Source organism: Pleurodeles waltl, chromosome 3_1 (genome assembly GCF_031143425.1).
Source record: "Pleurodeles waltl isolate 20211129_DDA chromosome 3_1, aPleWal1.hap1.20221129, whole genome shotgun sequence".
Taxonomy (NCBI): domain Eukaryota; kingdom Metazoa; phylum Chordata; class Amphibia; order Caudata; family Salamandridae; genus Pleurodeles; species Pleurodeles waltl.
The window spans coordinates 763,398,980-763,416,556 of record NC_090440.1 but is presented as its reverse complement, the minus strand read 5'-3'; the positions used below and the strand labels follow the sequence as shown (position 1 = coordinate 763,416,556).

Sequence of the window (17,577 nt, the reverse complement as noted above, 5' to 3'; positions counted from 1 at the left end):
CAGCACCTCCTTAAAAATTTTTTAAAAAATAAAAATCCAACAGCCACAATATACACGCCGCCCAAGATTAAGATTGGAATTCTGCCTTTAACCAGTCTTTGGACTCCAAAGCCTCTCTGTTGAAATATTACATCAGGACATTGAAGGCACTGATTAGTTCACTAAAAGCCCATCTGAAACTCATATTTGAGACCCTAGGCAATCCGTGGTCAAATCGAGTATTGAGCAACATTACGTCCCTCCAATTTGAGGAATCGGCCCTCATAGGAGGAGATGTCCCATACCCAGCCTGGAAAAAAGCAATACATTGCCAACTAAAGGAGATCTCAAAGGAGCCAGATTGATCGTCACTAGGTGACTTGTTGCAGATGCAGTCTCTGAATATTAGTTACAAGGCTGGAATACTGCAACCATATCTTCTGGAAGCCATAAATATGCAAACACTTAGACAGATTCTGTTCGTGCGGCTTTTAGTGCTCCCAGTAAAAGATTTTAATCCAGCCTGGGCCATCCAAGCAGGATCAAGAGAATGTAGGCTATGTAAGTTCAGTCATGAATGATGGCTACACTTGTTATGCTGCTGCCCCCAACTAGACTTTAATCAGAGACTTCTTCTCAGGTTGGTCTTTCTTGCTCATGGGGTACCTACGTGCCAGGAAGCATCTTCAGTGTGCTTCACAAACACTGCACCATGGGCCTTGGCGCGATGCGCCAATTTTTTTAAATTAATTCAGATGCCAATTCTGCCCAGTCACTGGACGCCCCTAGCCATACGCATGGGCAAAACTAATAAATTGTCATTTGTGCAGGGGAGGCTGGTTAGACTGGAGTGGAGAATGGGATCTAAAAAGAAGACGTAACCATGCACAGCACTCTGACTCCCAATTTGGTGGGTGAATGGCTGAGGGGCATCTTAATGTTGTCCAGGTTTTGGGGTGATCATTGTAGCATTTTAAAAGTTTTAATAATGCACTGATTTTTTTTTTTTTTTTTTTTTTACATATTCCTGTATTGGTAGCTGCACATTGCGTTTTGAATATTTAACTGTCTTTTACTTGTTTCATATCTAGTTGTTAAGGTTTTTATTAACTAAACCACGTTTACTACTATTGCATGGGCTGTTTGTTTACTATACCTGGTTAAAGGAAAACATATATTTTCATTGGATGTGCAATGTTTTTTCTACTGAAATCGGTATTTGCTTTTTTCCCCATGTTGGACCTAGTTGATCAAATGTCTGCCAGTTGATAACATTGTCTAACTCTGTCGTGAAGTGTAATAGAGGATTAAGTTGACAAGATTGAGCAAATCACAAGTAGCTAAGAGAACATTTACCTATTTAAACTCAGAATTAATTTCTACATTCCCTATCAAGTGCTGTAGGTTTGCGGTCTTTTGACCAAGCAGTTTTTCATAGGAATATATTGATTGACCTTTTTCTGTTTCAGTTGTTTGACAGGTTGAGAGCGGAGCATCCAGAGTGCACAGAAAAGGTGATTGCAATAAGTAGTGAACTAACACAACCCCAGCTTGACCTGAGCCTGGAAGACCAAGATACACTTATAAATTGTATTGATATTGTATTCCACTGTGCTGCTACAGTCCGATTTAACGAGTCTCTCCGGTGAGTGCTGCATCTAGAGTACCCTCAGTTTTATTTTTGGTTTGTTGGTATCTGTTTTCACTGTTGTAAAATGGTTCATTGCTTTTTTTCTGCTGACATACCAGTTTTAGCACCATGATAATGCACGTGCAACAAACGTGCCTTGGTGAAAAACACATCTGAAAATGTCTGCAACAGTGACTCGCTATGTAGTTCTGATATACACTACAGGCCTTCTAACCAGCTATTCATCCGAGGGAAACTGAACCATTGCACTATACCTCAGCAACACTAACTTCTGCCCCTATCAACAGTTTACTCAATGTGGCTTGTTCTAGGTACACTATTAACCCAATAAGGCTTTTTTTTTTTTTTTTAAACCCACTAATGGGTTCCATAGATGTAACTGTGCATACACGTAACTTAAATATTATTGCAAAAAAGATTACATTTTTGTGAGAGTAATCAAGCAGATATGATGTACCCAGGGGACTGGGTATCAGGGAGCCGAAGAGGACCTGTAGGAAGAAGAGGAGAATTTTGTTGTAGAGATGGAAAACTTTTTAGAGGCAAAATATTTAATAAATATTAATATAAATTTAATTGACATTGCAGCCTTTTAAATTGCAATTTGAGTTTTAAATGTGAGACTTGCTAAGGCCACCAATTGTACGCAGTTAATATAAGTGCAGCCAGAAGACACAAAACTCATGCACATTCTGTTAAGTGCATGGTACTGTATAACTTAATGCAGTGCAATATTTTGACTTTTGTTATTTTACATGTTACTTGCATGAATGAGTTCATCCAGTAACAATGTAGAATTAGTAAGCCTTTGTAAATGTGTGTAAATTTTTAGAAATATGGAACATGGCTGAGTCGTATACTGGAAGTTTATTGCTTGCACTGCATTACTGAGGGCCTGATAGTAGGATGCTGCATTGACCCACGTCTAGGTTCATAGCAGGTTGATATCAATCGATCATTATTTATAAAGCGTGCCTAATCACCCTATAGGGTATCCAGGTGCTTGCAGGTCCCGTAGGTTTTTTCGAACAGCCAGATCTTGAGGTCCATTCAGAATTCCGGAAGTGAGGTGATGGTCCAGAGGTCCAGGTTTGTGCTGCAATGTTAGAGAAGGAGCGCCCTCCACTTCTGCTTCGGTAAATGCAGGGAGTATGGGCAAGTGAAAGGGAGGCAGAGCATAGTCTTGTTGACAGTTGGTGGAATTTCAGGCAGTGGCTAACGTGTGCAGGTCCTTGGTTGGGTAGAGCCTTGTGTGCGTGGGTCAGCAGCTTGAATTGGCATCTCTTCTGTATGGGAGCCAGTGGAGTTGCCAGAGGTGGGATGTGAGTTCATCGGGTAAGGCCGAGGATGAGTCTGGCTGCGACGTTCTGTATGGTCTGAAGTCTCTTTAGGAGGTATGCAGCGATTCCTACGTAGAGGGCGTTGCTGTAGTCCAGTCAGCTGGTGATGAGGGTCTGTATCAGTGTGTCTTGTGTGTAGGGGTAGTCACTTAAAGATCTTACGTAGCAGGTGCAAAGGGAGGAAATGGGCAAAGGAGACTGTGTGAACTGTGATTTCATGGTGAGCTTGTTGTCCATGATGATTCCAAGGTTTCTGGCGTGGTCGAGGGAGTAGGTCTGATGTGATCCACCTCAGTGCGCCCCTTTGGAAGCCAATGTAGTGGAGTCTTGATCAGCATGTAGTGGGTTAGGGTGTTGAAGGCTGCTAAGAGGTCAAGGAGATCAAAGCTGCTGTCCCTCTGTCTAGGAGGGTTCGGATGTCATCTGTGGCTCCGATCAGGGCAGTTTTGGTGCTGTGATTGCTGCTGAAGCCAGATTGGGAGGCGGTGAGTAGCTGGTCGTGCTCCAGGTATGTTATGAGTTGCTTGTTGATGATCTTTTCCAGTACCTTCCCTGGGAATGGGAGATTGGCTGGTAGTTTTTGGGTTCGCTGAGGTTGGTGGAGGCTTTTTTGAGTAATGGTCTGACTTCGGCGTATTTCTAGGAGTTGGGAAGTGTTACAGTGATGATGGAGGTGTTGAGCAGGGTGGTGAGTTCCTGGCTGATCCTTTCTTTCCAAGGTTGAAGATGGGTCTGTGGGAGCTCCCGAGAGGATGGATTTTGTGTGGAGGTGATGTCGTGGGTAGAGAGGATGCTCCAGCCAGGTGGTCTGTGTCAGTTACGGTGATGGCGTATCTGTTGAAGTCCATAGGTGTGGGTTGGGGTTCGATTTTTCTTTATATGGTTGCAGTCTTGTGATGGAAGAAGAGAGCGAGGTTATCGCACAGCTCCTGTGAAAGTGTGATATTTTCGCTGGCAGCCGGGTTGGATATTTATATTGGCACCTTAAAATCACTATTAGAACCCCATTAACAGAGGATTATAGTAGTGGGCTGACAGTTAATATCTATCTGTTTTTGGAGGCACCCTAAGTGCATGCTCCCTGGCATCTTCATACAGTATTTATGCAAATGGCCCAATACATCCATTGCAGTCTACCACACAACATACCAATAATAGCAGCAACAAGCATTATAGAGCATATTGGCAACACTGGGTATCCCAACCAATAAAACTGTGAACTATCATTAACCTCTACACTATTTCTCTGTTACAAAGAATAAAGACCCACTATATGTATCGGGCAGTTTAAACTTTTATACTTTACTTTTCTACCTGGCATTATAATGAATTGCTGTGTCTATCCAACCCCCCCCCCCCCCTTCCCCTGTATGACTAGGCATATGATGGGAAGTTCTTATTGTACTGATCCATACCAAAAGCATTGTAGCATTGTGGTAGCAAGGACATGTCCACTGATTCTCTTGTGCCTAGTATCCAACAAAGCCATTGTGTTCAGAAACTGCAGTTCATTCTTGCTGTGCAGATAAATGTTGTGCAGCTTCCATGTTAAATAAGTGTTATCCTCTTCCACCCCAATGCTTTGTTTTGTTTCAAGTCTTTTGCTAGCCCACAGGTTTCCAGGCTCTACGTTTGGGCCTTCCGTTCATGTTAACAGCGCCAGCTTCCAAAAATCCTGGTCCTTAAGTTTCAGGTTTTCAAAACCTGACCATCACTTCTCTTACTTCAAGTTAGTAGGGCCCAGATATACCGTCCACACTTAATCTAGTGAGACTAACTTTAAAGGGCTTTGGAACCTCTTCCATCTACTCCTTCTCGTGAATCTAGTCTTTATCATAGCTTCTCCCTTAACAGGCCTAAAAGTCCACTCCCCCACTGGCTATGGTTAGTCAAGCTATTTTTAGGACCTACACTCCCCTTCTGGTGAGTTGAGGAACAACAGGTGTTCTGTTCAGTCAAAGTGAAAGAGCAATAAAGATGCTTTTAAATCTTGTTCTTATCTTGTGACATTCTCTGTGTTCAGAGACAGAGTTCAGAAGTCAGTTTGTCTTCTTCCAATTAATTTTCCTTCTTAGTACAGAGTTCCAGCATTATGGAAGGTGAACTGGCTGATCTGCTGTACAAAGACACACAACATTTAAATAACTAAGTCACCCGTGTAAACATTTCAAAATATATTTCAGTAGTTGTGAAAGCCCAGTACTTCTGTGTGATAAAACAAATAATTTAATAGGATGAAAACAAATTGGAACACTTTACTTTGTGATACGCAAAGGATAATTGTTTTCTGAAACTCAATTTTCATAGATTGTTATTGCACTATATAGTTTTATCAGTAATCCTGCAAGTTAGTAGGAAGGTTTTTAGGCATTTTTGGGAAATTTCCTTTCTGTAAATGAGTGTGCTACCACATCATGATTTACTAATATATTTATTTAAAAATGTGCTTAACCATAAACAGAGAAACACTCCTGCCCTGATGGCAATGCTATCAGTAAACTAAGAGGCTAGTTGTGGATCATGTGGCACCTATATGGGGGCTAGATCCCCTTTATACATGATGTAAGCATTTAGTCTATTTAATCAAACAAAGGAGTTTTTTTCGTACAGCAGAAATGCTGATCACACACATTTAAAGCTGCACTTATATGTGAGGCTGAAGAAAAGGCAACTCTGTAAACTAAAAAATGTGCCTAAGATCATACAATTTGAGACCTGTTTATGGGTCACGTACGTTGCAGTTAGGTTGAGTAGATTATTCAAGTTACTTGACCTGCAGGTCTAGTAACAGTTTTATGATTTTTTTCAGGCCTGCTTCAGTGACTAGTGGATTGCCACTGGATGAGAACCCTTGACAAGTCAGATTATCTGGGCATCCTTAACACCATGCCTGAGCTTTACTCTTAGACTAGTAGACGCAGTGTCTCTAGCCACATCACCCGTTCCACCTCTTAGATCTCTCATCTGTTTTATTCACTCCACTAGGGCCTTACATGTCTGCCAAGGTCTGCACTACCCTATTCACAGCCTCCTCAAGGGAATACTCCATGCTTCTTTCCTTAACTTTTAATAAAATTATCATGAAGGACTACTTTAAGGAGCTTTCAAGCCTTCACAACCGCCATCTCCTCATACTCCATTGCATGTGCTCACTGGTGATTGCTTCCACTACTAGGTTCTCAGCCTCTTTATTCAGGTGTGTTGTGCTGATACCAAAGCAGAGTTGGGACAGAAGTTGATCAAGAAATCTTTTTCTGAGATGTAATTTTTTATAAACAGTAATTAATGAAATGTAAATATACGGTTCCCACGGTACCAGGAAAGTGATTTACCCCATTGCTTTCCACCAAATCTGTTACTAGGTCTTTAATCACAATCAAAGAAAAAACCCTTTAACGCTGTTTAGTATGACAGAAGTCTGCGTCTGCCCTCTGTTGTGTCCAAATAAGTTGGTGGCAATTTAAAAGCGCTGAAGGTGTATCCTCCGGTTGCTATTTTGCTGACACTGCCCACATGATATGGACACAGCTTTTCTTATGCCCCTCCTGACAGTAAGTCAAAGTACAAAGATTAAATTGCACACCATCTGTTTGTGGTCCTATTGGGTTGTTGGGGGAAAAAATGTAAAACTATACCAATATAGGAGTTAGATTGCAGCTATGTTAGTGGGAGCTTAGCAGACATCTGTTCATGTTTTTTTTTCTTTCAAAGTCACATCAACCCTGCAACTAGAGTGAAGGCTTTGATTTAATCTGCACAAAGACAGACATATGTGCACTGCTTCTGTTGACCCCTATAGAGCAGAAAAGTTGTTAAACTTCATTTTATTGGCACATATCTTAAGTCATTTTTCAGCAAGCTTGCCATTGCAAAGATGAGATGATTGGAGCTAGGTTTGTTATCTTTACTAAGCTTCCCTTGCCCCCTTCCCCAAAATGATTGAGGTTTTTATGGATAACCTTCAGCAGCATCAATTGGAACTAAATGGTGGCTATTGTGGTTACACATTTTTATGCAAGGCTCTCATTTGGTTTAGCTTTGACATTCTTTCCCGAGGCCACATGAGTTAGTCAGATTAGCATTTTTTTGGTTTGGTTTACCAGTGAGTTGCACAGAATCATATGATCCTAACTCGAATCCCAATACTGGAATTGAAAACCAGGTCTACCAGGGTCCAAACCTATCAACGAATCCACTAGACCACATTGTCTGTCTTACAGATTTCCCATAAATGGTATTAGAATGCCAAGTGGGTAGTTTGGGATGGGCATTTGTCTATTGGAGGAAACAAAAACTGCCACATAGTTTAATGTAACTTAACAAGGTGGATAGAATGATCTTTACTTTAAGGAAATGTTTTCTGTTCCTGCAAATTGATGTTCACATCGCTTTGTTCTCAAAGCACTTCAGTGTTATTTAATGAAGCAACTTAGTCCTTTTTCGTGGGGCTGTTAAGAAATAGTTGCTTCCAATGGCAAAAACGTGTGAAACACAGAATAAACTTGAAGCTCAGCTCAAAAAGACAGACTTAAAACAGTGCTGTAGTGCACAGGAGAAAAGAGTGCATTCATTTGAGGAATTGTGAACATCTAGCTCTGTTTACAGCCCAGTGTAACATTGCATGCGTTGTAAACGCCTTTTAAAAAATAGGTAAATAACATTTTGAAGCGTAGATGCTGAATGTTTATAGTTTTCTTTCTGATGAGTTGTATTTTGAGTAGCACTGGAATTTGTTTTTGTTGGTATTGGTGTTTAAAAGTCTCTAAGTAGGGTAATAGCAATGCCATAACATTCATGTGCTAATCACATAATCGGACGCATGGTTGGCCTTTCCTTCCGGTGTAATCGAGTCGAATGTAGTATGTAATTGTAATGGCCCTAATGTCGTGCAGCGTCATGATTGCAGTGCGGATTCAACTTTGTTGCAAATGGGGCCACATTTGCAGATTGCATAAGTGATTAGTTGACTCCACTTACCTGCATGCCACGCTTCCTAGACTGCTTGACAGTCACTGAAAATGCTTAAGTTCTAGGGAAGTGGATGTTACTGTGGGTGCCAGTGATAGCTACAGCACGAGATGGCAAATGCTATGTAATTCACAAGTGAAACCACCCTCGCTGAGCTAAATGAACCTGAACTCCCACGGTCATTTCTGAAAGAAGGAAATAGGATGCGAATAAGCGACAGAACGAGTGTGATAAGTGTGAAAGTTTGTATGACTAAGTGACTAACTGCAGTGATACTGACGAAATGGTTATTACGTCCATTCAGGGCAAATCATTGATCTAAATCTAGATAGTGGAAATTGTATAATATGGTATTGAATAAGTGATTGATTAAATAATTGAAGGTTTTAAAGTCACAGACGCGAAGCTTAACTTTAGTTGGTTCATTGAATTTTATTGGTTTGTTTACATATATGTCTCTTTGCAAGTTTCAGAAAAGCATCATTTTTAATGGCTTTCTCATAATTTACCATACTTTTAACATTATTTATTGGCGAACATTAAGTGGCGAGGTATACATTTTAGAAGCTGGTTGGTACACATTATGGTCATGATTTAATCAGTCCTATTTGGTTCGGTTGTGTTTCGGTTAATGTTTGTAAGCATTGGGTTATGTTCGACTTTTAAACCCAGCATACCTTGTAATCACTATGTGATAGTTTGACCTGGAAAGATAATAGCGATCTTTATCCTTCTAAATAATCTCAAAACATATTGGAATTATTACCTCATCCAGTGTGGTTCGTAGGTATGACATTAGAGCTTTCCATTGTGTGGACTATGCACAGCTTGATTCCTGCATTATTTTGTTTTCTGTGATAACTGATTAAACGCAAGCTTAAAGGATAAGTGTGAAAATACGCAAGTACCTATTCAGCACATGTAAATGAGTTCTGTGTCACAAAGAGAACGCCCATGCATTCCTCGGAAACATATGCTTGCATATGTTGTCCTGCTACATGCACACTAGACCCTAGGTTTCTGCTTAATAACGTTCAACAACTGGTTAGATATTCAGCAAAGAATCAAATGCACTAAGTAGAACCAAGCACTACATGACTGCAACATTTGATGTATTTTCGTTAAGCGTTTTTGTTTTAATCCTCCACCTGTAGTTGTCCGTTTGTAGCAATAACCACTGAATTGTCCCACCCACAGTCCGGATTCTGGAGCAGTTTAGTTTACTTTGAATAAGCTAATTGAGCCACTGTTGAACTACTTAGTGCAAGCTACATTGGCCAGTTTGTTAGTGATTTTCTTAAAAAATAAGCTGCATTAAAAAACAAAAAGTCACTATTTAACGAAAAGTGGCAATTTGTCTCTTTCACTAATCATTTTTAAGAGAAAGTTACGTAAAAGAACAATGTAGCAAACTGACATTGCTGTATTTTATCATTCCCTGTTAGTGACGGTTACCCCAGTGTTTTTTTTTTCCTGGCTCCTTATGACTGGATCCAGGTACACTGGGCTCAGACATTTTTGCTTTTTCTCTGTAGAAATCGTCTAAAACTTTAAAAACAACTTTACTTAACTCATTCATAGACAGAAAATATTGTTGATGTTTTTTTAATGGAAAAAAACTTTATTTTTTACTTCAGATGTCCTCCCTTTTTAAGAGGTGCATATGCTTGTTGGAGAAAATAAATCAATGAGGCCTATATTGTTTGCCTCAATAGGTCTCATCACCCCAAAATTGTATATTTTCGTCCAGAAGGAATGGGGGAAAGAAATCAGTCTTCATGGCTCTAGGAGGAGCAGCTGAGGCGCCTGCAGCCTGCATCTGCTAAATATTAAGGAAGTAGAGAGCATGCTCCCTCTATCACTGTTCATTTCACCATTTCCAGGAACATCTTGATAGCGAAATGTAAGGAAAGACCTTACCGTTGAAAAAAAAGTTGCATAGAGTTAACCTCAAGATCTATGGCATTGAATGTAGGTCCAGTTACACCTATGTGAGACGTCGCTGTTGCAGATGGCCGAAATGTCAACATCAGAAGAAAAGCTGACATCTTTTTTAAAATCTAAAAAATGAAATAAAAGGAACAAACCAATCAATTATATAAAACAGGTAAAGAATAAGCATATTGTAGGAGGCTGGCTTGGTTTGTAGTGGGTACCTTGGGTACTTAAACCTTATGCCAGGTCCAGTTATCCCTTATTAGTGAAATGTAGTAGTGTTCTAGCAGCTTAGGCTGATAAAGGTAGCTATAGCAGAGCAGCTTAGGCTGAACTAGGAGACATGCAAAGCTCATGCAATACCACTTATAGTTACACAGTACTTATACACAAGTAAAGCCAATACTCAGTGTTACCAAAAATAAAGGTATTTATTTACGTTACACAGTACCAAAAAAATCTTAGAGGCAATACTCCTCCTTCTGGAGGCAAGTATTATACACAATATATACACTAGACACCAAAAGTAGACCAGTAAATAGTCCTAGAACAATGCAAACAATAGGAAACGCTATAGAATGCAAAGGGAGAAAATGGGTCTAGGGCCAACACAAACCATGTACTAAAAGTGGAATGTGAATCAAGAATTCCCCCCTAGACCAGTGTAGTGTGTGCAGAATCGCTGGGAGAGTAAGAATACAGTAAAGGTAAGTAAATTATCCCACACTAGAGCCCAGAAAAGCAGGAGTAAAGTACTGCAAGTTTCCTTAGTACACACTACACCTCGTTTTGGGGATTTTGTTGCAGCCAACCAAGTCTGCAAAGAAAAACTGCTGGATTATTGGACCTGAAGACCTGCAAAGGAAGGGGACCAAATCCAGAAGTCAAAGTTCCAGGAAGGGCAGCAGCCCCTGCCAACCCAGAAGAGGGTGCAAAAGAAGAGTCCATGGTTAGTCGAAGACTGCAGAATTGCACCCTAGGAAGATGCCAGCGGGTTCCTGCGTAATGCAAATGATGTCCCACGGCGTGAAGATCTTTGCAGATGAGATTTTGTGTCGGAAGTCGCCAACAAGCCTTGGCTACGCCAAAAGTGTATTTTGCGTCAAAATGGTGCTAGATGGACCCAGGAGGGACCAGGGGGCCTCAACTCTGTGTGAGTAGGAAGAGGGAGCTCTCAGCACTTTAGAGAGCCCTCAGGATACCAGCCAGCACCCCAGGAGTCGCAGGATCCGGGTTCAAAGGAGGTGCAAAACGTGGTTAATGCAGCACAACAAAAGAAGGTCCCACGCTGCCGGAGAACAATTCAGCGAGTTGTGCGTCGCAGGATGGAGTGCTGGGGAGCTGGGCCAGGCTGTGCATGAAGGAATTTTGCAAAGGGTGCACAGAGGGCTCAGGAGGCGAAGAAGACACAGTACACAGGGGTACCGTCGCTCTTGGGGGAGGCAAGGTCTTACCTCCTCCAAATTGCCTCAGCAGGACCTCAGGATAGTCTGTCGATGATGGCCACCCTCTGTGTCCTTAAGAGCACGCTGGTCACTGTGAAAGGAGTCCCAGGGTACCGGTCGTCGCATTGGAAGGTGCCTTCTTGGATCAGGGGAGTGACTGTCACTCCACAGGAAATTTCTTCTGTCCTTCTGGTGCAGGATGAAGACAGGGAGTCCCCAGAGCATGCACACCGTGGAAACTGTTGCAGTTGCTGACTTGGAGCTGAGGTTGCTGAAGAAAAGTGTCTCTTGTAGACACTTTGTTGCATGTACAGCGTTTCTTGGAGCAGGCTGCGGTTAATCCGAGGTCAGAAGAGTCTGAAGTTGTTGCGGAGGATTCCTGAAGGAAACTTGCAAGCAGAATCTGAAGAGAACCCACAGCAGAGACCCTAACTAGCCCTGAGAGGGGGATTGGCTACCTTATCAGGTATGGACCTATCAGGAGGGGCCTCTGACGTCACCTGCTAGCACTGGCCACTCGGAGCCCTCCAGAGTGCCCCCATACCTTGCAAAACAAGATGGATGAAGTCTTGGACACACTGGAGGAGCTCTGGACACTACCCCTGGGGTGGTGATGGACAGAGGAGTGGTCACTCCCCTTTCCTTTGTCCAGTTTCCCGCCAGAGCAGGGGAGAAGGGGTCCCTGAACCAATGTAGACTGGTTTATGCAAGGAGGGCATCATCTGTGCCCTTCAAAGCATTTCCAGAGGCTGGGGGAGGCTACCCCTCCCCAGCCTGGATGACCTATTTCCAGAGGGAGAGGGTGTAACACCCTGCTCTCAGAGGAAATGCTTTGTTCTGCCTTCATTGGACTGGGCTGCCCAGACCCCAGGAGGGCAGAACCCTGTCTGTGAGGTGGCAGCAGCTGTAGCTGCAGTGCAAGCCTCCGAGCTGGTTTGGCAGTACTGGGTGTCCATGGTGGAGCCCCCAGGATGCATGGAATTGGCTCCCCAATACCAGATTTGGAATGGGGGCACAATTCCATGATCTTAGACATGTTACATTGCCATATTCGGAGTTACCATTGTGAAGCTGTATAAAGGTATTGACCTATATGTAATGCATGTGTGTAATGGTGTCTGGGGAAATGGCCCTGAAATATGTGGGGGCACCTTTGCTAGTGCAAGGGTGCCCTCACACTTAGTAACTTTGCACCTAACCTTCAGCAAGTGAAGGTTAGACATATAGGTGACTTAAGTTACTTACGTGCAGTGAAAATGGCTGTGAAATAGTGTGTGCATTATTTCATGCAGGCTGCAGGGGCAGTCCTGTGTAAGGTTTTGGCTGAGCTCTCTATGGATGGCAAAAGAAATGCTGCAGCCCATATGGATCTCCTGGGCCTGGGACCCCAATGCCCTGGGTACCTAGGTATCATATACTAGGCGCTTATTGGGGGGGGGGGGGGGGGCAATATGCCAATTGAAATTGGTAAATGAAGTCACTGGCCTACAGTGACAAATTTAAAAGCAGAGAGAGCATAAGAACTGAGGTTCTGGTTAGTAGAGCCTCAGTGACAGTTAGGCACTACACAGGCATACACATTAGGCCATAAACTATGAGCACTGGGGTCCTGGCTAGGATCCCAGTGAGACAGGCAGAACATACTGCCATATAGGTTTTTATCTATGAGCACTGTGGCCCTGGCTAGCAGGATCCGAGTGACACAGTAAAAACAAGCTGACACCCACTCCCAAACAGGCCAAAAGTGGGGCTAACCATGCTAGAAAGAGGCTACTGTCTCACACATATGATAAGAAACATGGCAGGTGGGAGAGGGTAGGGTGACGGTAGGCAACATAGAAGCTGTATCGTCCTCATTACATATGAAGTGTGGAAGCTGGGTGCACAAGTAACACTCAGTTAGGGCCTGCTGTCAAGCTCTATAGCGGAATTCCCCAATGTTGCCTCTGCGCAATGGGCGTGACGTCGGTCCCCCTGTGCATAAGAGGGAAGCTATGGTAGTACCTCAACTCACCCATCCCACAATCATTCTATTTTATGTGTCATGGGACACATGATACAGGGGTATCATGTGTTCCAACCTCAGCAGGAGTTCTAGGGAACTGTGATGGCAATGCAGAGTCCGAAGATGGCACTGAAGGGTGAGCCTTTGCAGCCGGAAGCCTCCTCTGGGCATGTAGTCTTGGACATGCCACCAAAATCGCATTGCATCAGGGTAGCATATGGACTCTTCACACCTCTCTGGCCTTCTTCTGTTGCAGTGGCTCCCTCTCACAGTCTGCCCACTTACTTCTCTGCTCCATTTCCCCAGTTCGGGTCCAGCTTCTGACTATTAACTCATTGTGAGCTACTGCCGTGCAAGTATCCGTGTCATACCAGTGAACCTGTCTGTTGCCTTTCAGGCTGCACTGTGCGCATGTAAACCCAGCAAAATTAACTGTGGGAATCAATAGAACTGTCTTTTGATGGCTTGGCCCCACCACCTGTATCACGGTGGCCCAGTAAGGGGCCAGAATCGGACAGGTCAACGCCATATGAAAGAACGAACCTTGCCTCTGCCACACAGCAGTAAGGACACTCCGAGGTCACATGGATAATAGCATTTAGACCACAAGGGGTGAGATGTCAAACTGGATAAGTTTAAATCTGGCATTGCGGGTAAACATCTTGATTTTCTTCCAGTTGGTCATTGAGCACGGGCCCCAAGTCTGTGTCCCAGCGGAGGTGCAATTGTGAAAGGTCCATCTGGCCCCTTTTAACAAGGCACAATAGAGCAGGGAGGTCACCCTTGTCATTCCTGTGATGAGAAACAGCTAGCGGACACATTGATGCTCCATAGTTTGATGACCCCACCCTTCACCAGGCCTGCATCCTGCCTGTTAGGGCCTCTTGGAGCTCTTCTGTACAGACTCTTCAAAAGTAAGGTGAGGCATAAACGTACAAGTTTATTTGGTAAGCGTCTCACAACTGGAGCGTGGTTATCCCTCGGCCAGTCCACCAACAACTGCCCTCCTAGGAATGCCAGCGGTATCACTGGAACCTAGAATGTATATTGCTTCTGCACTCCTTAGTTCAAACTACAGATCCTAACACATCTTCCTCCTTTACAAATAATACACAAAAATAAGAAAATCAAATACAACTTAAAAAGGAAATCAATAACTGAAAAGAAAAATAAAGTCCATTTCAAACATACTGTAACTAAAAAAATTATACAAAGAAGCAATTAAACCAACCTTACATTTAACATACATAATCTCCTGAATATGAAGGAATTTGGCGATTCCTCCTACTCCTTCTTACTTCCATTGAATGGTTGGATTCCAAACCCACCTGAACCCCACTGTCTCCTCTATCCGTCACATTCTCAGATACTTTCCTATTGCCTCACAATTCATCATCTGACATCTACATGAAAGTATTTGTAACCTGCTTTATCTTATTGCCATCACACAGCCCACCTCTGTGGTACAAGGCTACCAGTCTAGTATTCAATGTTTTTCCATTTTCTAAGACAACAAAGAATCTGTTGACCTTTACAACTTTGTAGGTGCCTCTTGAATTTCATCAGCCCTCTTCTTTTCTGTCCATAAAGAACTTCCACCCAATTTCCAACTTTTACACGTCCTTGAATCTCTATCTTCTCTTTTACTATTATTCAGAATTCTCTCTTGTGGCCTTCCCACTATTTCCTTTATACATGCTGGACCTAGCTTGGTTCCTGGCAACTCTCCATGCATCAGTTGAAATGGTGTACTGCCTGTCATATTATGTTCACTCGTTCTGTAAGCCCACACCATTTCCGCGTTCATTCACACTACATTCTGTTTGCTTGCAACGGCCATCTGAATTGTTACTTTAACTAATCTGATAGAGACTTCTAGTTGCAGATTCCTTACCTTTGGATCTCCCCAGGCGTCAGACTGGATCCGGAGATTTTTCTACAGGCAGTACCGATGCGCCCCGTCAGGTGGCGTCGGTCGACTCTGCGGGCGTTGTTGGCGTGATGACATTGCAGTTGTTAATAGGTGCAACTCCAGGGCACTGATGTCAGTTCTTTTCTTTCCGTGTCAGCCTACGCGCAGATCCGGAGAGAGCTACTTCAGTCATTTTTTGACTACATCGACACTTTTGATAAAGCTTTTTGATGAGTTCATGAATACGTCGAGGGATGTCCCTCAAGACCGGATTCAAGGCCTGCGACTCCTGTCACCGAACTATGGCAGTGACTGATCCGCACCTCGTGTGTCTTTGGTGCCTGGAGCGCGATCACGACACGAAATCGTGCTTAGAGTGTCGGCCCATGAACCCAAAAGCTTTGATGGAGCATTCCCTAAAGGTCATGGCGGTCTGACACTCAACTCCGCTGCGCTCATGGACTCGTTCGAGACCAGCCGCGGAGTCAGGGCCACTCCTTGTCCTCAGTCATCGGGACATTCGGGTCACAAAAAAGTCGTAGAAGGACAAGCGTTCTTCGACTTCGCTCGGCCGATGCGGCACGGGGAGAGCGTTGACTATCTAGGCCTCCGTCCTCTGTGCTTCCCCGACGAGCCGAAGCCACCCCTGCCCAGCTCAAATAATTTTATGAGGCAAAGCGCCTCATTTTTGGCAGACCGACCCACCATCGGCACCCTCTGGCACAGGTGAGTTGGTGGGGGGGGGGGAGGTTGGGTTCAAAGTTGTCTGCTTCAGCCACGGCTCCGAAGGGCCCGTCTGGATCCAATTGCGGATCCATCCCGACGCCGGTCGCGCCACAACAACCTTCCCTGGCATCAGGTCAGACTTCGATGCTCCGATGTTGGTTGGGCCCACAATCTATGTGCATCCTATCCTCATACCAGACGACCCGGAGCTGGAACGACGTCGCTCGACGCGATTCCGTTCTCTATGGGCTCTCCTGGGCCCAGGGTTGATCCAGACCCTTATGTTTGTTGGTATGGATACAGGGAGAGTATGGAGGGGACGCTGGACCCTTTAGAATACCAGCTTGACCCCCAGATGGACTGGGTGCAGGATTTGGGTAATGCCAGTGGTCTAGACGCCTCCCACGACACTGGTACGCTCTCTGCTCCTACCGTGGCTATGGAGGAGGGTGCCTCTTATTCCATGGTGGTGAGAAGGGCGGCTGAGGTCCTGGACCTCGAGCTACCTTCTGTGGAGGTTAGGCCTAATATCCTAACTGTCGTGCTTCAGCCCGGGACTTCTTTTGAGCCCCTTCTTCCCTTTAATGAGGCACTGAACGATGTCCTTTTGGGTACTTGGTCCAGACCCAGCACAGGGGCTCCTGTGAATAGGGACGATTGCCGGCTGCCATCGGCCTGCGCCGTCAGACCCGAAACTCCTCACCCAACACCCCACACCAGAGAGCCTTGTCATCCAGGCTTCTTCATCTTGTGCATTCTCTGCCACACCCCTGGATAGGGAATCAAAAAGACTGGACAATTTGGGGAAGAAATTGTTTTCTTCCAACAGTCTAGCGCTGCGGTTCATGAACACCGCATGCCTTTTGGGCCGCTATTCCCATACTCTCTGGGATACGGTCGCGCAAGTGCTGCCTAGAGTTCCGCAGGAGGCCCGGACTATCCTTTCCCATGCTGTAACAGATGGGAGGGATGCAGTGAAGTTCATGATTTGTTGTGGACTGGATACGACCGACTCTCTGGGTAAATCGGTTGCATCGACGGTGGCATTGAGACGCCACGCCTGGCTGAGAACATCTGGCTTTTCAGGGCATGTCCAGCAATCCTTTACGGACATGCCCTTTGATGGCACACGTCTCTTCGGAGACAATCGCTTTACGGATTCCCGAGCCACGGCCTGGTCCCTTGGCCTCGTGCCCGCTTCTAGACCCCAGCAGTCCACCTTTTGTCCCTTTCGTGGCTACGGAAGGGGCACTCAACCGCATCACCCCTCTCTTCGTCCCCCCCCCCCTCCGGTCCATCGACCTGCGCATGCTGTACATCCCCTGCGTGGTCACGGGATCCCACGCCCTCAGGGATCAGGGAGCCTGCGGATTGACCAGTCCCCCCACCCCCTCCTCAGCCTCCAAAGCCTTCCTAGTCTGCGGGTACACGAGGAACCAGTTGGCCGCAGGATTCGCCATCACCTGCCGCAATGGCAATCCATTACCTCTGACAGGTGGGTCCCCCAAATTGTCTGAAGGGGCTACTCCCTCCCCTTCGAGACACCTCCTCCAGCCATGACACCTTCATACAATTGAGTATCGGACGATTATATGGTACTTCTCCATGAGGAAGTC

General features: G+C 44.6%; 1 protein-coding gene across 8 annotated transcripts in view; it reads left to right on the top strand.

Annotated features, from left to right (window-relative positions):
* FAR1 (fatty acyl-CoA reductase 1) overlaps positions 1-17,577 on the top strand; it is a 416,046-nt gene that overhangs the window by 117,134 nt on the left and 281,335 nt on the right. For all 8 annotated transcript variants that reach the window (XM_069223563.1, XM_069223560.1, XM_069223562.1 and 5 more), the window contains one exon: positions 1,449-1,624. In XM_069223563.1, the coding sequence (XP_069079664.1) occupies positions 1,449-1,624 (176 nt within the window). The remainder of the gene's footprint in view (positions 1-1,448; positions 1,625-17,577) is intronic.